The 19,745-nt window shown below is 41.6% G+C and overlaps 1 protein-coding gene across 7 annotated transcripts in view; it reads left to right on the top strand.

The window, feature by feature from the left end:
- Nucleotides 1-19,745, top strand: part of MEGF11 (multiple EGF like domains 11) — a 250,413-nt gene that overhangs the window by 52,264 nt on the left and 178,404 nt on the right. For all 7 annotated transcript variants that reach the window (XM_058033855.1, XM_058033851.1, XM_058033853.1 and 4 more), the window contains exons 2-5: nt 4,519-4,631; nt 8,693-8,816; nt 10,814-10,915; nt 12,388-12,488. In XM_058033855.1, the coding sequence (XP_057889838.1) occupies nt 8,701-8,816; nt 10,814-10,915; nt 12,388-12,488 (319 nt within the window). In that variant the 5' untranslated portion in view covers nt 4,519-4,631; nt 8,693-8,700. The remainder of the gene's footprint in view (nt 1-4,518; nt 4,632-8,692; nt 8,817-10,813; nt 10,916-12,387; nt 12,489-19,745) is intronic.

Genomic DNA, 19,745 nt, shown 5'->3' with positions numbered 1-19,745 from the left:
CACAAAGGATTATTGTAGCTTCTGAGGAAACCTCTTGTATTTCAAGTAAAATTGGCAGTTTTTACGTGGCCACTCTAATTCTTAAGCCATTAGAAATCTAAAAATTGATTGAACGTTTATCTTACACTTACCAGACATCCACAGAAAAAGTTATGTTCTGTCTGGGATATCAATGTCTTTAATAGCTATGAAATTAAAAACTCTTAGATTAAGGTTTCAAGAGGCTGAGAGGAGAATGGAATTCAGGAGGAGGAAACCTGTGTGCTGCTGTAATAGGGAGTGCCAGGGGAGATAAAGCTCTGGGAAAAGGCCCAGGAGAAGAGCTGAGGATAATGTGCAGCTGGACCAGTGGGGTCAGTAAAGGTGGAGATGCAGAGGTAGCAAACATGATTTCCTTTCTGCCTGGTGAAGATACTGAAGATAAAAAGCTTCTCCCTGTCTGCAGCATTTAAAAAAAAAATCCTTAGTTTCGGTGTTAATTTTATTCCAGTGTTTGGTTTTGTTTTAGTTGGATTGGTACCTCAAAAGTCCAAGGAATGCACCAACTTTAAAGCCACACTGGAAAAACTGAATCTGGATTTTCAGTGCAGCTCCAAGGCTTGCAAATCAGCCTTCTCCCATAAATACTGCACTGTTTCTGGAAAAGAAGAGATGGGTCTTAAAATGAAATATGAGCTATAGTATTGGGATGTGATGGTACTGCTGTAGATCAACAGCCATCAATCTGTGTTACTTAATTTGTCCCTGGCTCAGCTGTTCACTGTACTTGGGACTTTTTTGCTGTTTGTTTCATTTTATTTTCTTCTGAGATAAATGAAGACAAAAAGAAAGGGTCAATTGTTCATGACAAATAGAAGTAATTTTAGAAAAATATATAACTGTAAAGGATATTTTGCATTTTCAAATGGCTTTTTTTTCTTTTCTGACTTTCACAGCACTTTCACAGATCACAGTTAATTTATTTCATGGTGTGTCTATTGAACATCCTTTTATTTTATTGCTTGTTACTCTGATTTTCAGGTCAACTTTATGTGCACTCTTTAAATGCTGTAACAAAGTCTGTTGGAATAAATAGTTGATGTTTTTAAACGAAATATTTAAAGACATTAGTCCTCATCTGGGCATGGCTGTGACACTGGGGTTGCTTTGTTTATCCTGGGTGTTGTGGGGATTCAAGGCCTTTGTTGCTCCAAGTGTCTCAGAGGCATATGCTGTAATTGTTTGCCATCTTGCACATGGGCTGGGTGGGTGGCTGGCTGTGAGCTCAATTCAAGCTCATTTGGCTTCTCAGTGATGAGCTTTTTGATGAGTGTCAGACACTTTCTCTCCTGATGGAATGTCTGTGGAGGCATCTCTGAAAAGGCATGGACAGGGAATATAAATACACTCTTCAATCAGGAGCCAGAGTGACTCCCCACACAGATTCCAGCAGCTTTAACATTCCACGGAGTGAGAGCTCTGGGTGCAGTGGAGAGGACAGAGCCTGGCCCCTTCCTGCCATCCCTGCTGCAGCCTCAGGGGCAGGGAGCAGCCAAAGGCACCAAGTGCCTCCTCCTGACTTTCCTTGTTTTCCCTGTTTTAGTGCAGGGGGTTCAGAGAAAGCTGCCCCAGGAGGGTCTCCCAGCCTGCAGGACAATGAGTGTGTGAAATCCTTCAGGGCCCAGGGCATTGCCTCTGTGGCCTTGCAGCACCAAGCTGCTTTGGGCAGAGGGGGCCAGAGGAAGGTCAGCCCTGTCCCTGGCAGGGCTTGGAAGGACAACTCAGGCTTAGGCACTCCCAGGAGCACCAACATTTCAGTGGGCTTGAGTTTGCATTGACAACTTCAAGGGCCAAATGTTCAAAGGGCTGGCTTCCAGTTTTACACTGGTACTCAAGTATACAAGTACAAAATTATGGGCAGAAAATCACAGAGTCTTTTTCCAAGCTGACCCTTCTGAAAAGGAGCCAGCAATTATGTGGATTTGGGCACCGGTTCAGCAGTGTTTTTAGGTGTTGTTAATGCAATTTTTTCATTATATTTTTGCTGGACTATTGATTAACTGTTCAATTATTTAGGAAAAAGAAGTTTAGCATTGTTGAGAATAATAGCTTTTTGGATAGGTAGTTGCGCTTTGCACAAGTGCTCATGGAGTTTGTGTAAGAACTGACAAAATCCACTCTGCACCTCTTTGTATGCTGATGATAACCTCATGGAAGGGATGGGCAGTGCCAAACATGTTTGCACATTGTTGCCTCAGTGTATTAACACTTATCAGCTTGTAACAAGCTTATTTTCAAAGCACCTGGCAGGTTGGCCAGTCCTCTTCCCCTGGAGAAGATCCTGAGACTCTGAGAGCTTGCCTGTCCTTAATTCCACCTGAAGTTCCAGAGCCTGGGGCTGTGTGTGGGCTCAGATGGAAAACACTGAGATGGATGCAGAACTTGGGGGGAATTTGAGCCCCCTCAGCCCAGCCCACTCTGCTAAGCCAGTGTCAGGCCTGGAATCTTTGCCAGTGGGATTTGAGCAGAGGCCCAGACACATCCAGCAGCCTTTGTCTTGATAAACATATTTCATTAGCCATAACTGAAGTAATTGCCCAGATTCCTTGCCTCTGACACATCTCTGGTATTTTGACCCAGTTTTCCTCTGAGAGCACTGAAGGAACAATCTTGAGCTTCCAAAAATAACATTTGATAGATTAAGCAGCACTTAGTTCATTATTTATTCTCACTTAGCTGTGGCCAAGCTCCTGATGACTCCAGAGTCAGCTCCGAAAGCGTTAGCGCTGAAGCAGATCTGCAGACTCCATAAGTTATCCCTGGAACTGTAACAATGTTCTCTCCAGCAAGCACAACTCACACTGATGTATTTTGGAGATTAAAAATTAGAGCAACTTAAGAGTTTTGGATGTTCAAATCCCATTGAAATCAGCCCCCCAGCCCAGTTTTGGAAAACTGAGCTATTGTGGTTCAGAGAATACAAGGCAGAGCCATGAGGGCACTGCAGCAATTATGACCCTGATGAGTTTATTCAGGCTTTAAAATAGAGCCTCTAAAATGAGATCTTGGAAATGGAATTGGTTCCTGTGTTGGTACTGAACAGCACCCACTTCACAGGATGATGCAGCAGAAGTGGTGGCTGTGGAGACTGAGCACACAGGACTCAGATGCAGGATTTCCCCATAAACTGTGAAAATCTCAAACTTTTGTGTTTATTCTTTCATTTCCCAAGTCATATTAATTACATGTTAATTCTTGTCTCCTGTCTCCTGCATTAATCGTGCAAGGTGCCAGCAGAGGGAACACAGCAGCCCAGGGCACACTCTGCTGTTCCTGCTACTTCTTCCATCACTTGAATTTCTCTGTGCTCAGATGATAAGAATCACATTGTCAGTGCTTTTGTATTCAGTACCTGATCCTTCCTGGAAGTGTTTATCTGTTTAAAACAGCTTTAAATTTTCATTAAAAAACAAACAAAACCACAACCTGTCACTGGCAATATTTCTGTTGGTCATGACAACAACTTTTAGAGGTGACTGGTGAGGTTGAATGGATTTGTTCTTGACTGCCCAGATTAAAACAAGCTGTTCTGAGCAGGTATCCTGAGCTCTGCAAATTACCCAGTCCTTTCATGGTATCTCAAGTTATTAATCATAAATGGAGGCATCCAAAAAATCCCTGATCAGTTTTGAAACTTGTGGCCTCATTTAGCTTTCATAACAGCTTGTTTCGAACAAAATCTGATGTGGAGCCAAATGAAGTGTGTGTTTAAATGATCCCTTGCCTAAACTATCATGAAAATTTCAGATGGGATGAGAAGAAGGAATGCCACTAAGGGCAGCTTGTTGGAAGCTTGCTACTACTTAGAGACTAAAATAGTGTAATCAGCAAACACTCCGTCACTTTAATGCTTCTCCAGTGAAATCCAACTTTTTGTTTCCTGGCTCAACCACTCTCTTGCATTTTCCTCAATTGCTCCCACACAAATACTAGGATCCATTTTCATTTTGGCACACCTCATTTTCCTGTTTGGTAGAAACCAGAATTAAGAACAGAATTATTTATCTTGATGCATGTAATACATTTTTGAAGAATCAACATGGCTTTGGAAAGCCTTCTTAACCTTGTGAAAGCCCTTCAAAGTAAACATGAGCATCAAGAAGGTGCAGTTAGATTTCCAGAATGCTTTTGCAAGGTCTCACATCAAACTTCTTGAAAGAAACTGGACTTTCTGGTTAGGATATTAAAGAAAGAAAAGTCTATTTGGGAACAAATGTAGGTAGGAAGTGATAGGAAACAAATTTCTGGAGGCTGGGAGGGTGTAAGAGGAATGTGTTACATCCCTGTGTTCTTCCACTCTTCTGAGTTCCCTGCTCTTGCCAGAAAGCAGGATGGTGGGATTGGTCTGAAATAGCACATTTATGTTCTGTTATCTAATTATTTTGAATGTTTTGTCCCATTTCTGCCTTGAATTTGTTTCCACACCCCCAAACTCATTTCCCCTGACCCAGTTTTTCTGTTTTTCCTGATTGCTCACAGGGCCAAGAGACTTCCCAAGAGCTTTTTCCCACTCTCCCATTGATGTGCCCTGTGTCTCCATGTGCTGGGGATCTGTAAAAACAGGATCCACTGGGAATTTTTAGCACTTTAAGGTAAGACTTTGTAACATGGCTCTTTGCTAAATGAGTCACTTGGAAATTTGTGAGGAAAATTCAGCCTAGGTTAACTGACTGCATAAACATTTCAACTTTATGATCTTCAAAAGTACAGAAGGATTTAAGAAGGGTGTTTGCTAGCAAAGGACACCTCTGCTTACAGCTAGACACAAAATTGGAGGGTTTTTTTGCTTGGTTTAGAGCTCACTTCATCCCAAATTGAGGGGAAAACATTCAATTTAGAGCTCTGTCACGAACTGGAAATTCTTTTTGAATTTCATGTCAAAATCATGTTATGAAATATTTTATGACAGAGATGTCAAAATGAAATGTTTCACCACTTCAGGCCCTGAACAGGAAAGTCTCCAATGGTCATTTTTAGTTAGATTTTCTAGCCTGTCAGACATGGAAGCAGAGGAGAAATTGAACCTGTAGTTTCTTTTTTTTTCCCTCGGCCACTTGAAGTACACACTGGTCTTTTTTTCACAGGAACATTACCAAAACCAAGTCCTCAATGTCTAGAAAAAGCTTTATGGGATATTTATTTCACCCAGCAAGGGTTCTTTGAGATCTTATTTTCTTTGCAGGTAGGTCCTACCTGCAGGGGTACTGCTTTTTCCACACTGATGTTCATGAAGTCTAAAGGAACATCTGCATCTCGAGGTCTCTTTGCAAACCCCAGCAGTTTCCTCAAAGAAGGCTTTTTGTAAAGAGACTCCACAGACAAATAAATTAATGATTTGCCACCCACTAGATTTTCTGTAGCTAGGATTTGGAGCTTTCCTTTCTTTTGTTGTGGAACCAATGTCTTGTATCAATATTGTAGGTGAAATCGTGAAATTTTTCAAAAAGGAGGAAGATAGGAGAAAATGGCCTAAGGATTAGCAGATACCTCATCTGTTATAATTAACAGAGTGAGACACTTGTGAAAAATCACCTGGTTGTCCTTTGGATTGAAAGACTCTTCCCAAATTTTACCTAAATTGACTTCTTTCCCTTCTGAAAAGAAAAATTAGGCCTGGAGAGACCAAAAGTTCAGAGTCCATGTGGGGATTGCACACACCACCTTTGTGTCATTTATTTGGGTGTTCAGCCCCCCAGGCTGCCTGTCCTGGGAGAGTGGCACACTGGAAATGTTGCAATAATTTGGCTGTAGCTTTAATGAAGGTACAGGCATTGTCCCCCTCAAGGCTGGTGCTGCCTCCTTGGAGAATCTGCCCCAAACACTGAATTTGAGGCAGGAATTTCCTGTGTGCTGTGGTGAGCAGTGAAAGCTGAATGCCCAGCATTAGATGTCATTACTGGATTCTTTTTTGATATTGGTTTTTAATATGTGTGCTCCTATTTTTAGAGTTTTATTCTGACTCCTTTAATAGCAACCATTCCATTTTGGTGTGAGGACTTTTCTATTAACAGTGATCAAAGTGAAATATTTCATTTGAGTTACAAAAAGAGACACTTGAGATGAATGAGGTTCTGCTGGATTTGGGGAGTTGGATGGTTCTGATCTTCAATCTGACTTACAAAGTTAAGAAATTAATGACACAAAGCAGCTCCCTCACAGACAGATAATAACAGAGCATTAGCAATAAAAGTTTAGAAAACAGTTTGGAACCTCTTTCTAATACACAGCAAAAAATATTCTGGGTGCTGTTAGGGCTTATAAATAATTCTTTGACATTTGTTTGATTTAAAAACTAAACTGAGGCATCATTTCCTTAAGAACAAATTGAGGTCTGTGAGAACTATAGAATTCAAATATGGGGCTGCTTTAGACCTCATTCTCTTTAGAGTGAGTGAGGCAGCAGGGCTCTATTCTCATTTATTTTTATTTTGTAGGGAGTACTTTAATATAAAGGATATATAAAACTCAATATAAAGAATGGGTAGTTTTCAGCAAGAATGAGTGATCTTAAGAGCCTCTTTCTTAGCATCTGGTGTATTCTAAGCAAATCTTTCTTGAAGGTTTGCTTTCTCCTGAACTCAAGGGCACTGGCTTCAATTGGTACTGAAGGAGAAAAAATTGGAGTGGGGGAGAAGCTTGATTTCTAGCTTGAATTAATTATTATTTACCTTTCAGTTCCTGATAACTGATGGAAAGCAAATGCAGGCAATGAATTACTGATTTCAAGTCAGGCTGCCTTTCTGCCTGTAATTAATGTAGCACAGACCCAGGCTGTTGATGCTCTCCAGAAGTTAACAAACTGATCACAGAACTGTGTTTAGATTTAAGCTCTCTCTGAAGATTTGCATTTCCTGGAGCAGCTTTGCCCACACCTGCCCATCAGAAGGAGCTTTCCTTCAGCCCCATTTGCTCAGCCCTGCCATGTACCAAAGGTGCAGAGGATGAAGAAGGAAGGTAAAGGTAAATTATAGCCTGGAAATACAGTGCCAAATTTCACTTATCCCTGTGCTTTGGCATTGTTGCAGTGCTGCCCAGTGTCACAAATAAAGGCATTTTGGGAAGGATTTGTGTTAAAAGGCTGCCAGTTTGTGCAGCCTCATCCTTGGGTTGTTCACATCCATTGTCCATACTGTGCTCAGGGAATGTTCAGCTTTACTCTCCCACAGTTCTGACTGTTGGAACATTGGGAATTTTGGCAGCTCAGCCCCTGCAGACACTTTTCCTCCATGGACATGCAGTGCCCAGGACAGGGATAGGCACTGGCTTTTCCACAAATACATCCTTGCCTTGTCAGCCCTCTGGATTTCCAGACTAAGCTTTTGCATTGTTGCTGTGGGACTTTGGAAAAGCCCACAGGTAAAAAATGGTCACTCCTTAACTTAAAACCATTTCATGAGGAACATTAGCATTAAATCATGTTAATTAACATTAATATGACTTATATGGCTTAAGACCTATCTTTGGGTTTAGCAGCACTCTAGGAATAATTTAAAAGATGAGCTATTGCTCCCATTGGGATTTTGACTTGAATCCACTGAAGGCAATGGGTGTCCTTGAACTGCCTAAGAAGGCTCTGGGTCAGGAGGCAATTTCTGAGCAGTTTCCTGGCTCTTCATTCTGCTTTGTGATGGCTTCTTTATGCTGGGTTGTATATCAGGGCCCTGCAGAGCAAACCTCTTAACATCCCTTTGCTGTTCTGGACCCTGAGGCAATGAGCCATGTGTTTTTTTGATGATCATATGAAGATTTAATCTATTTTTAGGGCAATCTTGTTGCCAGGAATAATTTCTAGGACTTCTGATTTGAATGGTGAATTATGTGTCCGTGTAAATGCCTGAAATGGATATTTAAAAATACTTTTCCCTGACTTAATGTTTTACAGATTAACACCTCTAATGCTGTTACAAAAAAAGCAACTTTATTTTCTATCTATTTTGAATTTTTGATTGGTGTCATTGGAGACTTCTAGGCCAACACCACAACTTTGGTTTCAAAGCCCCAAGCAGATGTAACAGGAAGGTGGTGAAGAAACCACACCCAGTGAATTTTGTACAACCTCTCTCCAGCTTCAATGCAAATATTTTTATTTCATGTTCAGTATTCTGTGTAATGTGCCCCAATGCACTGACCTCTGTAATTCTCAGTGGTTCCCCATCCAGGGCTTGAGGAGTGCATTGATTTTCCTTCCATCATGCAATAAGCACGAGTCTCACATCCAGACCATATTGACACCTGTAAACCCCATTTAAATAAATCAAAGGGGGCATTTGGGTATTGTCCCACTTGCATGTAGGTTGATGGAAGAATAGATTGCTTTAATACCTTGGTGATTTATTTGTCAGTACAGACAGCCTGTCATAAAAATAATCAGTATCAGAAATGTTCTTTGGAAGAATCATTTGGGCTATCAATATCTTGGGTGGCTTAATCATCAAATTCATTGCTTTTATTAGGTTTAAATGTATAAATTCCTTTTAGAATGGATTTGAACTTTTAAAGCATTTTACTGTTTAGCTGATTGCTTTTTCAAGTATTTCAGTTTCTGAATAGCTCCACAGTATTTGGATTTGCACAAAAGTAAGGAGGAAAAGGCCTAGAAGGATATTTTCTTCAAAATTGTCTCTAATGGCTCTACTTTCTTCTCTTTCTCCAGGTACAACAATGGTGGCACCTGTGCTGTTCCAGTGGATTCTGAGAGGGCTTATTCTCACTTTCCTGCTCAAAACTACTCTGTCCCTAAATCCAGATGATCCAAATGTTTGTAGTCACTGGGAAAGGTAATGTGTAACCTGCCAACTTTTTTTTTTTTAATCATCCATTTCACATTTTTACATTTAGAAGGCAAGCTGAGAGCCATAATTTGGTAAATAGCACCACATCTCAGCAAAGAGATTTGCTTTAGAGAAATAGTGCTTTGGAGTGCCTTGGAGGGTTTGGACCATCCCAAGGAATTGGTTCTAAGGCTGCAGCTATTGACCACATCCCCCTGTGCCCTTTGGGAAGCTCCTCCAGAGTCTGAGCTACAGGAGTGCACTGAAATGTTTGCATCCATCATGGAGAGAGCCACAGAAATGCTGGCCTTGCTCTGTCCTGTTTTTTTCTGCTTGTTGTCCAGCAAGAAAGTTTGAAGCTCTTCCTGCTGCAACATCCTGGCTGTTTTTGTCTGCCCTGAACTTCAGGGCTCTTCCTGCCAAATTCGTGTCGGTATCAAAGAGCGAACGAAAGCACTGAACATGAAAGGCCCTGGAATTTCTTGTTCTCTCTCTTGTTCCAGTGTCCTGGTCCTAAAAGTGGATCTGAGCAGGCCAGTTCCTGTGAGCACAGAGAAACCCACAGCCTTTGATGGGGTTCACGCTCAACAGGGGCTGTTTGCAGAGGCTAAAGGTCCTGTACTTCTCAGTTTAACTTGCTACATTTCCAGTCCTGCTCTCTGGTTCAATTCCACACAAATCTGAATTGCTGTACACTTCAGCAAAATACACCCCTTAACAAAGGTAAAAATAGAATTGTTTTTAATGACTATGTTTTGAGGCCTTAATTAGAGAATTAACTCATTGTAGATAATGCAACTGCAAAGCAAAAACTGTGCAGGAAAAGGATTTTGCAGTCTGCGTGCTGGAAGTGCATTCAGAGCACAGGAATAAAATATTGATTTTGTCTGAAGAAAGTCAGCAACCTAGAGACCCAATCAAGGAGAAACAAAAATTAAATACCAAAATTGATTGGTTGTACTGACCAAGATGACTTTGTTAGTTAGATGTTAATAAATCAAAGGGAGAAGATTGTTAGGGCTATTGCTGGATAATAAACGGGATCGTAAAATAATAATTGAGATTTGCAAGTGTTACTGTCTTACATTAATAATGAGCAATGTAAATATTTTATATTTTGGCATTAGCAGAAGTAAAAACATTATTGTCAAAGCCAGCAAAGAGGGCAAAGCAGCATCCAGGGGAACCTTGGCTTGTCAGAGGGGACACAACAAGCAGGGCAGGAACAGCCCAATCTTCGATTTCAAGCCACTCAGCCCCTCCAAGCAAATATCTTGGTATTGCCTTGTGGGTGCAATCTCCCAGGGCTTAATCACATCTGCAGTCCTGCTGATGAGAGGGAAATCAGCTGCAGAATTAAGACAATCCATATAATGAGTGACCTAGAGGATCTAATTCCTGGGTCCTGACCTGCCCAGGGTGATTTGTGTATTGTTTTCCAAAGATGATGTAGGTCTGATTAAGTGTGGCCTGTGTCCAGATCAGCACCTGGCAGAGGAGTCCTTGAGCACTGCACACACCTGCTGTGGGGCACTGCTCTGCCACCACTGGCCCCAACATGAGATTTGGGTTCTTGGATCATGTGAGAGGCCCAAGCAATAACGAACATAGAACCTGTTGCATGGCTAAATGGTGTTTTGGGAGGATTGCTCAGTTCTTGCTACTGATGGAGCTCTGTAATTTCTTACCAAATTGCCCAGGTTTTGCCCATATCCATTCACTTTTCACCTTCTAAATTTCCATGAATTTTAGTAATATTTTTTTTACTAAAAGAGAATGATTTATTGCTCACAGAGATATCTCTATGTCTATATCATGAAGCCAAACATTTCCAAACTTCAGGAAGAGGTCTAGCAGAAGGAAGCCCTTTTCTGCTCTTTGCTGATACCCAAATTTCTAAGATTCTTGATGTAAACATGTTTCATACTGGAGTTCCATGAGCAGCAGCTACAGGGAACTGCAGCTTTTCCCAGCCTCTCACCTCTTTCCTTGTCCACCCTCAGCTACGCTGTGACCGTGCAGGAATCCTACGCTCACCCCTTTGACCAGATCTACTACACACGATGCACAGACATCCTCAACTGGTTCAAGTGCACCAGGCACAGGTAGGAGCTCATCCTCAGAAACCTGAGCTTCCTGCTGCCTTCTCATCTCCTCACACACCTCTTGTTTACCCAAAATGTTTGTGGTGCTCCAATACAGTTGTGTACACAAAGGTATGTGTTTGGAATTCCAGGGCACTGAGTAGAAATACAGAGATTTTTGCCTGAATTTTGAGTGAGATAAGTGATAGTCAGTCCCCCATGGGGCCATCCAGGAGAATGTATCATTCCACTGGCCCTGCCATGGGATTGGAAGTGTCTGTTCCCTGACCAGATGTGACCAACTCTCTTTTCCAAGTGACTGGTGCATGTCCAGGTTTGTAAAAGGAAGTCCACACACCTCCTAAATTGTAAATAATGAGGCATTTGAGTGATAATTAGAAATGGATCTGTGTTAGAATTAGTGCACCCAATTCTGCACTGAAAATCAGGTAAAATGAAGATGGGTCTGTTTCTAGGACTGAATGAAAACTTGTACCAAAGAGTTAATTTTTCCCAGGCTGCAGGATATTTCTGTTCTATTCATTCTGCTTCCAAAGTATCCTAATAAATATCCACTAATATTCACAATCTTTCAAGGGGGTTTTAGAAGCCTTTTTTTATCTCAAGTCTCATGAATTCAGTTGCAAGTTGGCTGTTCAGCACCATCCCAGTGGGACTTGGCTTTTTGGCTGCTGTGTTCCAGTGTTTGGAAGTGAGCAGAGCTGCAGAGCTTTCTGGAATATTGTATAGATTGGAATGCAGCAGAGTAAATTCGATCAGTTTATCCAACATGAGGGACAATAGATTCTGTTCAATTGAGGTAATTTCCATAAACTAGCAAAGCTGTTTTGAAGTGTTTGCTGTTAAATATGCAGTTAAATATTACCTTTCTATGGTGGTATCCTTGCTAATGCTATGAATAAATATAGGAATGCTTCAGAATGCTAAACACTTTAATTTCTGTGGACCACAGTATTGTGGTGGGACTATAATGACACTTTGCAAGGTAGAGGTGCCTTGGGAGGGTTAGAAAGCAGGAACAATTCACCTGGGGTTAACTTCTCAAGCTGTGTATTGAGAGCACTTGCCACTGTGGTAAGGTTTTGTGTAGCAGCTGACACAGTGGTCTCTGCAGAAGACTCTGTTCCTTCCACTGATGAGATCTGACCTTGCTGATGTGCAAAAATAAATCATTTATTCTTGAAGAAACTCCTTGCCCTTGCAGCAGGACTGGGAAAATGTTTTAAGACAGCAGCTGCCCCAGGAAGAGCTCCAGTGGCTGTCACAAGCACGGAGCTCATAACACAAGTCATATTTCAAGCTTCAGAACGAGTATCGATTCCTCCCTTATTGTGGCGTTTATTATCAAAAAGCTTTCATGCATTTAAAAATAATTATTGAATGCTAGCCTTACTATAATTTAACACAAATATCATTGCAGCAGGAGGCATTGATTTTCAATAGTGTCCCATGGTTTGTGTCTCGTGCCGCAGGATCAGCTACAAGACCGCCTATCGCAGGGGGCTGCGCACCATGTACCGCCGGCGCTCGCAGTGCTGCCCCGGCTACTACGAGAGCGGGGACTACTGCATCCGTACGTACACAGCCCTGGCACCTTCTCTGGGGCTTTGCAGCAGCTGGGGGCAAATTCAGCATTTGTTGCATTAGGGTTGATTTTCAGGGCTTTCAGCTGGCGCTGGTCGCAGGCGGAATTGCGGGGATGGAATATTTTGGGGTGGTTTGGATTTGTGCATCTCAAGTACAGAGGGAAAATTTGGCTGAAGTCATCGGGGAGGGAGTTAATGAAGTCCCTTAGTGCCTTCTTGAATCAGAGCTTACTTTGGGGAGTAATTAATGCAAGTATTCACCAATGTTGAGGAATTAGGGGAACTGAGAGCACTCAGGAATAAACTATCACATAATTTAAGCAGCAGTGTAAAGGTTTGCCTCTTACCTTTGAAAGCTCTTACTTCAAGAGTTAAATGAGTTAAAATCCCCCCTTTTTTTTTTTTTTCACAATGGTTCCCGTCAACAATTTAACTTTTTAAAGCTTCTCAAATGTCAGAAGAACTTTCTACTGTATAAATAAATACAGAGCTCTGGAGTGTTTTAGGTCAATATGAGGGGGGACAAAAATCAAAATGGATCTTTCAGCTTGCCTAAGAGCTTTGTTAATTAAAAATACCCTGTACATTAGTGTCACATGTTTTCAGTATTGCAGCTTTCTGAGTGTTCTGCATGCGTTCAGAAGGAGAGTGGAGATGGGACCTCTTGTCTAAGTCTTCTGTTGTGAGATTATGACACCAGAAAAACACAAAGAGATTCTGATCAGCATCAGAATCCAAATTTTATTAACAGGCTTATAGTGCCATGGAAAGAATGTGAAAATGATACAATTATCTAGCTAATTTCAAATATTTTGGCACTGTGCTTTATAGCTATTTCTTTTTAGTTCTGTTGATGTTTTTATCTGAGTTCCTGTAACTCATATTGTAATGCATGAGCAGCTGAAAACCATGAATGGACCCTGATCTCATTTTCAGTGACCTTTATTCCAAATAGTTACATTCAAGGGGTTTGGGCTGTGAAAAATCACCAGCCCTTTGAGATAAGGCATTAGAATTATTTTACAGAAAGTGTAATAAGTTGATCTTTTGAAGTGCAAAATGCTGTTAGTCAAGTCCTGAAAACCATTTATTGCAACCTATTGTCTTTGCTGGAATCCTTCCTGTGGTAAGTGTGCACCTACCTATTGACATCCCAGGTGTCAATACCATGTCAGCAGTTGTTCCACATACTTTTATTATAGTCTTGAATTTTGTGACTCAGAATCCTGTCTGTCACAGAGCATATTTATTATCCTTTTCTTCCTACAATCTATTGATTTTTTATTTTTAATTTTTTTTTAATTACCGTACTGTCACAACAATAAATCTCTCCAGACTTTCTGATTCTTTGAAGATATTAACATTTGTTTTGAAGTGGTTTTTTTGTTAGTGTTAATACTTAGTGTTTTGCTGCTGCCAGGCAAATTTTATCTTTTTGTGGTGGAGAAAGAACAGCATCCACTGAAATGTTGCTAATGCAGAGCAGGCAGCAGGTATCTGGTCAGACCAAGAGCCCCGTGTTTGACACAGAGCAGATAATAGTTACACTCTCTCTGCTGTTTACATGTGCAGGAGTCAGGCTCTTGTATTTCATTATCAGCCTGGTGTGTGCTCAGGGACATCTGCTCTCTGTCCTTCCCGGAGATCACAGCAGCAACAGCAGCCAAGGGGGAAATGATGTCAGGGAAGAACTTCTCCATCATGATGGATTCCAGACGCTTGGACTTATTATTTTGCTACTACAAGTAGCCACACAGCAAAAAACACCCAAAACCAAACAGAAAACCTCCTTGAAATTCTCTGAGCCCTCCAGCAACAGTTTGGAGGCCCAATATTTTGCTAATGGGATCCTTTACGTGTCACCCCTTTGGTTTGTAACACATCAAGCCCTGATCCCATTTCTTTTGTTTTGTTTTTCCACAATATGTTCCTGTGCCAACAAGCAAATTCTCTCATTCATCATCCTTTGCAGTCAGCAGTAAATTCTATTTTCATTCCTGGAGGCATTCTCTGCTTTTGCCTTTTTCCATCCCATTTCTTACTTCTCTTTACACTGGTGTTTTTTGTTGTTTCCTAACGAGGTTGTCCAGTGCTCCTGTCCCACGTTCCTCAGACACATTCAGTGCTGCTCCTCTAAAGGCAGCTGCTCCAGGAGTGGTGAGGACACCAAATTCTGAGCTTTTCCTGAGCTGTCCCTGGCAGGAAGGGAGGGAAGCTCCAGCCCTGCAGAGAGGGCTCCCCCTGCTCGGCCAGCCCTTTAAAATCCATTCCATTAGCAATCATGGAAGCCACTACAACATGGGGAGGAGGGATACATCCTGCAGTGAGTCTGATGATCAAAAGAAAGTTTGATTAAAAAACAGTGTGTAGATTAAAGGCTAATTGGTTCTTCTTTCATTAATAGCAGTCTTTATTTCTTGCAAAAGTTAAATGGCTTTGTAATTAACAGTGACATGTTTAGACTAGAGAGGGCTGAGTTTAAATCTCTATTAATGACTGTTTCTTGGATTTTAAAACAGAAGTGAAGGCTTTCAGCTACTGTTTTGATCTTCTCCCTTTTCATTTACTAACTTTCAAAAGGATGTCAGATATGTGGCTTTATCTTTGTCCTCCTGTTGGGGCTTACTAAATAGATTAAGTCTAATAAAATCTACCCTCAGTTCTAAATAATCACGTTGATCCAGAGCTTCTTGCTCTGCCACTTCTCTGGTGTCTTCTTTGCCTTTTTGGCATCTGTATGGGCTGCTACCCAAATAAAATGTGGAATTCAGGCACAAGGTCCAATAATTTAACTGATTGCCTGGTAAATTATACAACTGGCCAGCCCATTAACACTTAGGCTAAACAGTTTTAGGGTACGAAATTGTCTTTGTGCCTCCAAAGGGCCTGAAATATTTTGGGGTTGCAGTGGTATTCAAAAAATCCCCCCTGAAAAATGCTGCAAGTGCACATCTGCATTTTTTCCCCTCCACTGATATCTTAGAAATGTTGTTACCATTGTGGGAGCTTTGCAAAACGATTCCCCTTCTCTGAATGTTCTTACAGTTGACAGAGCTTTTCCCTGAGCTGTCCCTGAAAACAAACAGCACAGTCTGGGCAGTAAATCAGAGCAGCTATGATTTACTGTACTTTGTATGCTAAGGTAAGCTTTTGGCAGAGCAAATGCATAAACTGCAGAAAATCTTTTTTTAAACAACCACAGGGTTCAACTGCCCTTCAAGGTTTTTGTAAGGATGTTTTAAAATTATATTGCCTAGATTAGTATCTGTGGTAGATAAAGCAGCTCTGAATACTTTGCTGCTCAAAAAAAAAAGAGAAAAAGAATATTACATGGCTCTTTTGTGCTCTTTAGCCTGTGAGGAGATGGTAATTGAATAGTTCCCTTTAAGAATATGTCAGGTGGAAAGATGCCCTGTGTGCTAAATGGATGCATTTTTGTCTGAGAGACCAATGCTTTGTTCAGTCTGTCCATTTTAATCTTATTCTTGCACAACAGATTTGTACAGAGGAGACACTTCTTGTGGGGAACAAAGGGTCAGAGACCTGACATCAGAGGGAAGGCAGATGGGACTCTGAGCAGCAGCTACTGCCAGCTGACTTTTGGGCAGAAAAGCACCAACCATGAAACAAAATTTGGGGATTCACCTTTTCTCCACAGATGGAGTTGAGCTTTTAAGTGTTTTCTTCACTCTCCTACCTTACACTCTTTTTCTAATGTCTAAATCTATGCAATGTGACAGGATGTAATAATGACAGGATTAGTGATTTAACAATCTGATTTGCTGCCATTTTTCTGTCTTTCAAACCTGCCAAAATTCAGTAGAGTTATAGATGGACCATTTCATGGTGCTTTCCTTTCTTGGCCAAGATATTATTGATCTCAGATTGTTTCTCAACATTCAGCTTTCCACATTACAATTGTCACAAGCATCAGCAGGGCTCCCTGACTTTGACAAATCCTTTTCTAAAGAAACTGTTGGTCTCACTGGTTGAATCTCAGTTTTTACCCACAGTGGCATTCCCCTCAGGCCAGAGGCTGGGGACATTGTTGTATTAACATGTATTTATTTACCCAGCTTTTCAACTCACCTTTGTTTGATGCCTTTAATGAATTTCAAAACAAATGAGGAATGTTCTTTTAATACCTGACTTGGGGAAATTATGCAAATATGAGGCTTGATTGTTTTCAGGAGTTTAAATAATGTTTCATAAATTCTGTAATTGCAATAGCCATGCCAGCTTCCTAGTGGGATGTGTGCATTTATAGTGCAGCCACAGGAACATTCCCACCTCAGGACTGCATTCCCATTTACAGGGCTCTGTGTCTGGTGCAGTTTTTGTACTCTTTGACAAGGCTGCCTTATTGGAGCCATATGGTTGGATTGTTAAACATCTGTAGCATAGGAGTAACAATTCCAGAGCTTCCTGCCATCTGGATGAATTACAATCCCTGCAATTCCACACATATGTTCCAGCAGCACACCGGCACCACAGTGCAGTGTGCTCATGATGAGAAGAAAAAGAATGGCTTGTGTGATCAGTGCAAAAGTTGTCCACTCCTAGAAAACGTTGTATCAGTGGTTTAACCTTCCTGAATATTCATAATGTTTGTTCATGTCAGATTTGTTGATTTTTTTTCACTTTATAAGGCAGTAGCTTATTAGCATTTTAGAAGAAATTATGCCCCCCCTTCTCACCTCAATTTTAAATTCCTTGTGGTGAGTATTCCTGTAACTTGAAAATATATTGTTTGAGAGCTGCTGGACTTTTAAAATACATTTTTCTTATCTTTATAGACACACATTAAAGCCAGTGCTGGTGCTTTCTGTGAGAGCCTTACTGTTACATTATTCAAGTACAGAGTCCTGTACATCAATAATGCAACCTAAATTAGGGGAAATGCTATAGCAGGACATAGATACTCCCTATCAGGGGACATTCTTTTTCTCTGTCTGATTTGGGATGTGTGACAGCGAGAAAATGGTGTGGAAGGCCTTTCTGCATATAGTTATTAATTATAGAATTGAAACGACAGTGGGAGACACTTTGAAATTTTTCCTTTCATATGCATTGGAGATGACTGCATACATCTTCTGCCAGTGAAGAACATAGGGAAAATATTTGAATCCTTTGTTCCCATCTAAAGGGGACATCTGAGAGGAAATGTGCCTTTGCTTGTTCATTGAGAACCTCTTGGGACACAGGAGTGGGAGGGCAGAGGGACAGCAGCCCTAGAAGCAGGTCAGTTCAGCTGGTGACACAGATGAAGCCAGTGGGTGGCTGTTGAGCCTGAAGACACTGGAGAGACACCCTGGGTGGGAAGGTGGAAAGGTCAGTTCTCATCTCCCATCCATCATTTTGTGTTTGCTCCCAACCTCTGATGCTGAAGGATTTGCAAAGATGCTGGTGGGGAGCAGTAATGAAATAAGGGAAGAACTTCTGGAAGCAGTGCAGGAGAAGGAGGAGAAACAAAATGCTCATATAAAGGAATGAAAATAGCATAAAGTTAAAAAGGGGGAATGCTGTAGCTGTATAATGTCTCAAGGGGCTTAATAAATATCAGAGAAAAAATTATGCAGGCATTATGGTTGGGAAAAGATTTAGACTGTTGCTAGTGTAGCAGAAAAAGCTTTTCTGGCTGCTTTAGGCAGTCTCTGTTGGATCAGTATAAAAGCACACTGGGACTGCAGACACAGAAGGAAGCACTGGATGCAGAGCTCCTCATGGTGCTCATGCTAATGGCCTGGATGGCTGGGAGCTTCAGCAGGATCAGAAACAAAGCACAAAAACCATAGGTTTTTGTTGAGTTCAAAGAAAGAGCCATGCAAAGTTTAGTCCATTAATTTGCCCTCCTTTAGCAAAGTCAGGCTGGTCCCCAGCTGCTCTAAATCAGCACAATTCCTGCAGGATGTGTCTGGACGCCCTTTCAAATCCTGCTCCTGCTGGATGCACCTCACAGTGGGTGATGGCTGTCTGCACTGATCCTGCATGGCCTGGAGGCACCAGGGCTCTTCCACAAAGCCTCTGTGACCCAACCCTCCTGTGCTGCTGGGGATGCTTGCACTGAACACAAACAGGGTCCTGTGCATCCCTGGGATGAATGAGGGTGTGGGCACACAGAGCATTTGCTGTTTACGGAATTAGGAAGACACAGAATTCTGGAAGATTTTCCCCTCCAAAGCACTTTGCAGTTCATGAGTAGTCCAGGCATGTGCTGAGCCAGGTTAACTCATGGAAATCAATAGGGTCAGAAAGAAGACAAATGTGTGAAATGGAACAGGTTTAAAATTGAAATTGGAATCATAGAATGGTTTGGAAAGGACCTTGAAGGTCAACTTGATCCAGCCCACAACTTGTTTTCTTGATCACTCCTTTACATCCTTCTCCCATTAACAGATTTCTCTTGTACTCTGGGGAAGTTTTAAAGCCCAGGAGAAAAGGAAGAGGAAAAGAAGTTATCTAAACCGAGATGGCCTTTAGAAAGAGCTCTGATGTATATACAAAATCTGAGATAGCATCTCTTTCTGCTTCCTTTCTGTATTCCTCTGGCTGTGACCTTCCCTGAGCAGCTCCCACACAAACTCTGGATGTCTGGGAAGCCACCAGTCACAGGTGAGGCATTACCAGCCAGATTCCTTCTTGCCTAAAAAAGGAGCAACTGCAACCTCCTGCCAGCTGTCAGTGCCAGTGGCCCTTTTCTCCTTTCTAGGCATCTTATAGACTGAAAATAGAAATAAAACTGATCACTGGCACTGCAGGGATGGCTGAAGTGCTACAACAGAATGAAAACGCATGGTAGCATACGAGAACATGTGAATAACATATGATAGCACACAGTAACATGTGATAACATATGATGATACATGATAACACAGCAGGGGTGTGGGTTAACCCAGTGCCTCCCCTTTCACTGATCCCTGCAGCCACTCCCATTCCCTTTGTCAGATGGAATGGGAGAAGAAGAAAAAGAACCAAAGAAAGAAAACTTGTGGATTGAGATAAAACAAATGTGAGTGATCCTGAGGGGCAGAGCAAGCCTTGGTGCTGTGCCAGCACAGTTCAGCAGTTGCTGAAATGTCAGCATGGTCAGCACTGGCTTTGTCACCAACCTAAACCACAGCATGATCCAAGCTGAGAGGAGTTAACCCCATCCCAGCCAGCCATGCTGCAGATAATAAAACACTCATCAATAAGATCCTCAGGAAATCTCCTTATGGTTTTTCTTTGTCTTTCCACCTCTTGGT

The sequence above is a fragment of the Melospiza georgiana genome, chromosome 13 (genome assembly GCF_028018845.1).
Source record: "Melospiza georgiana isolate bMelGeo1 chromosome 13, bMelGeo1.pri, whole genome shotgun sequence".
Taxonomy (NCBI): Eukaryota; Metazoa; Chordata; class Aves; order Passeriformes; family Passerellidae; genus Melospiza; species Melospiza georgiana.
The sequence above is the reverse complement of the archived record's forward strand: the minus strand, read 5'-3'. Positions and strand labels throughout refer to the sequence as shown.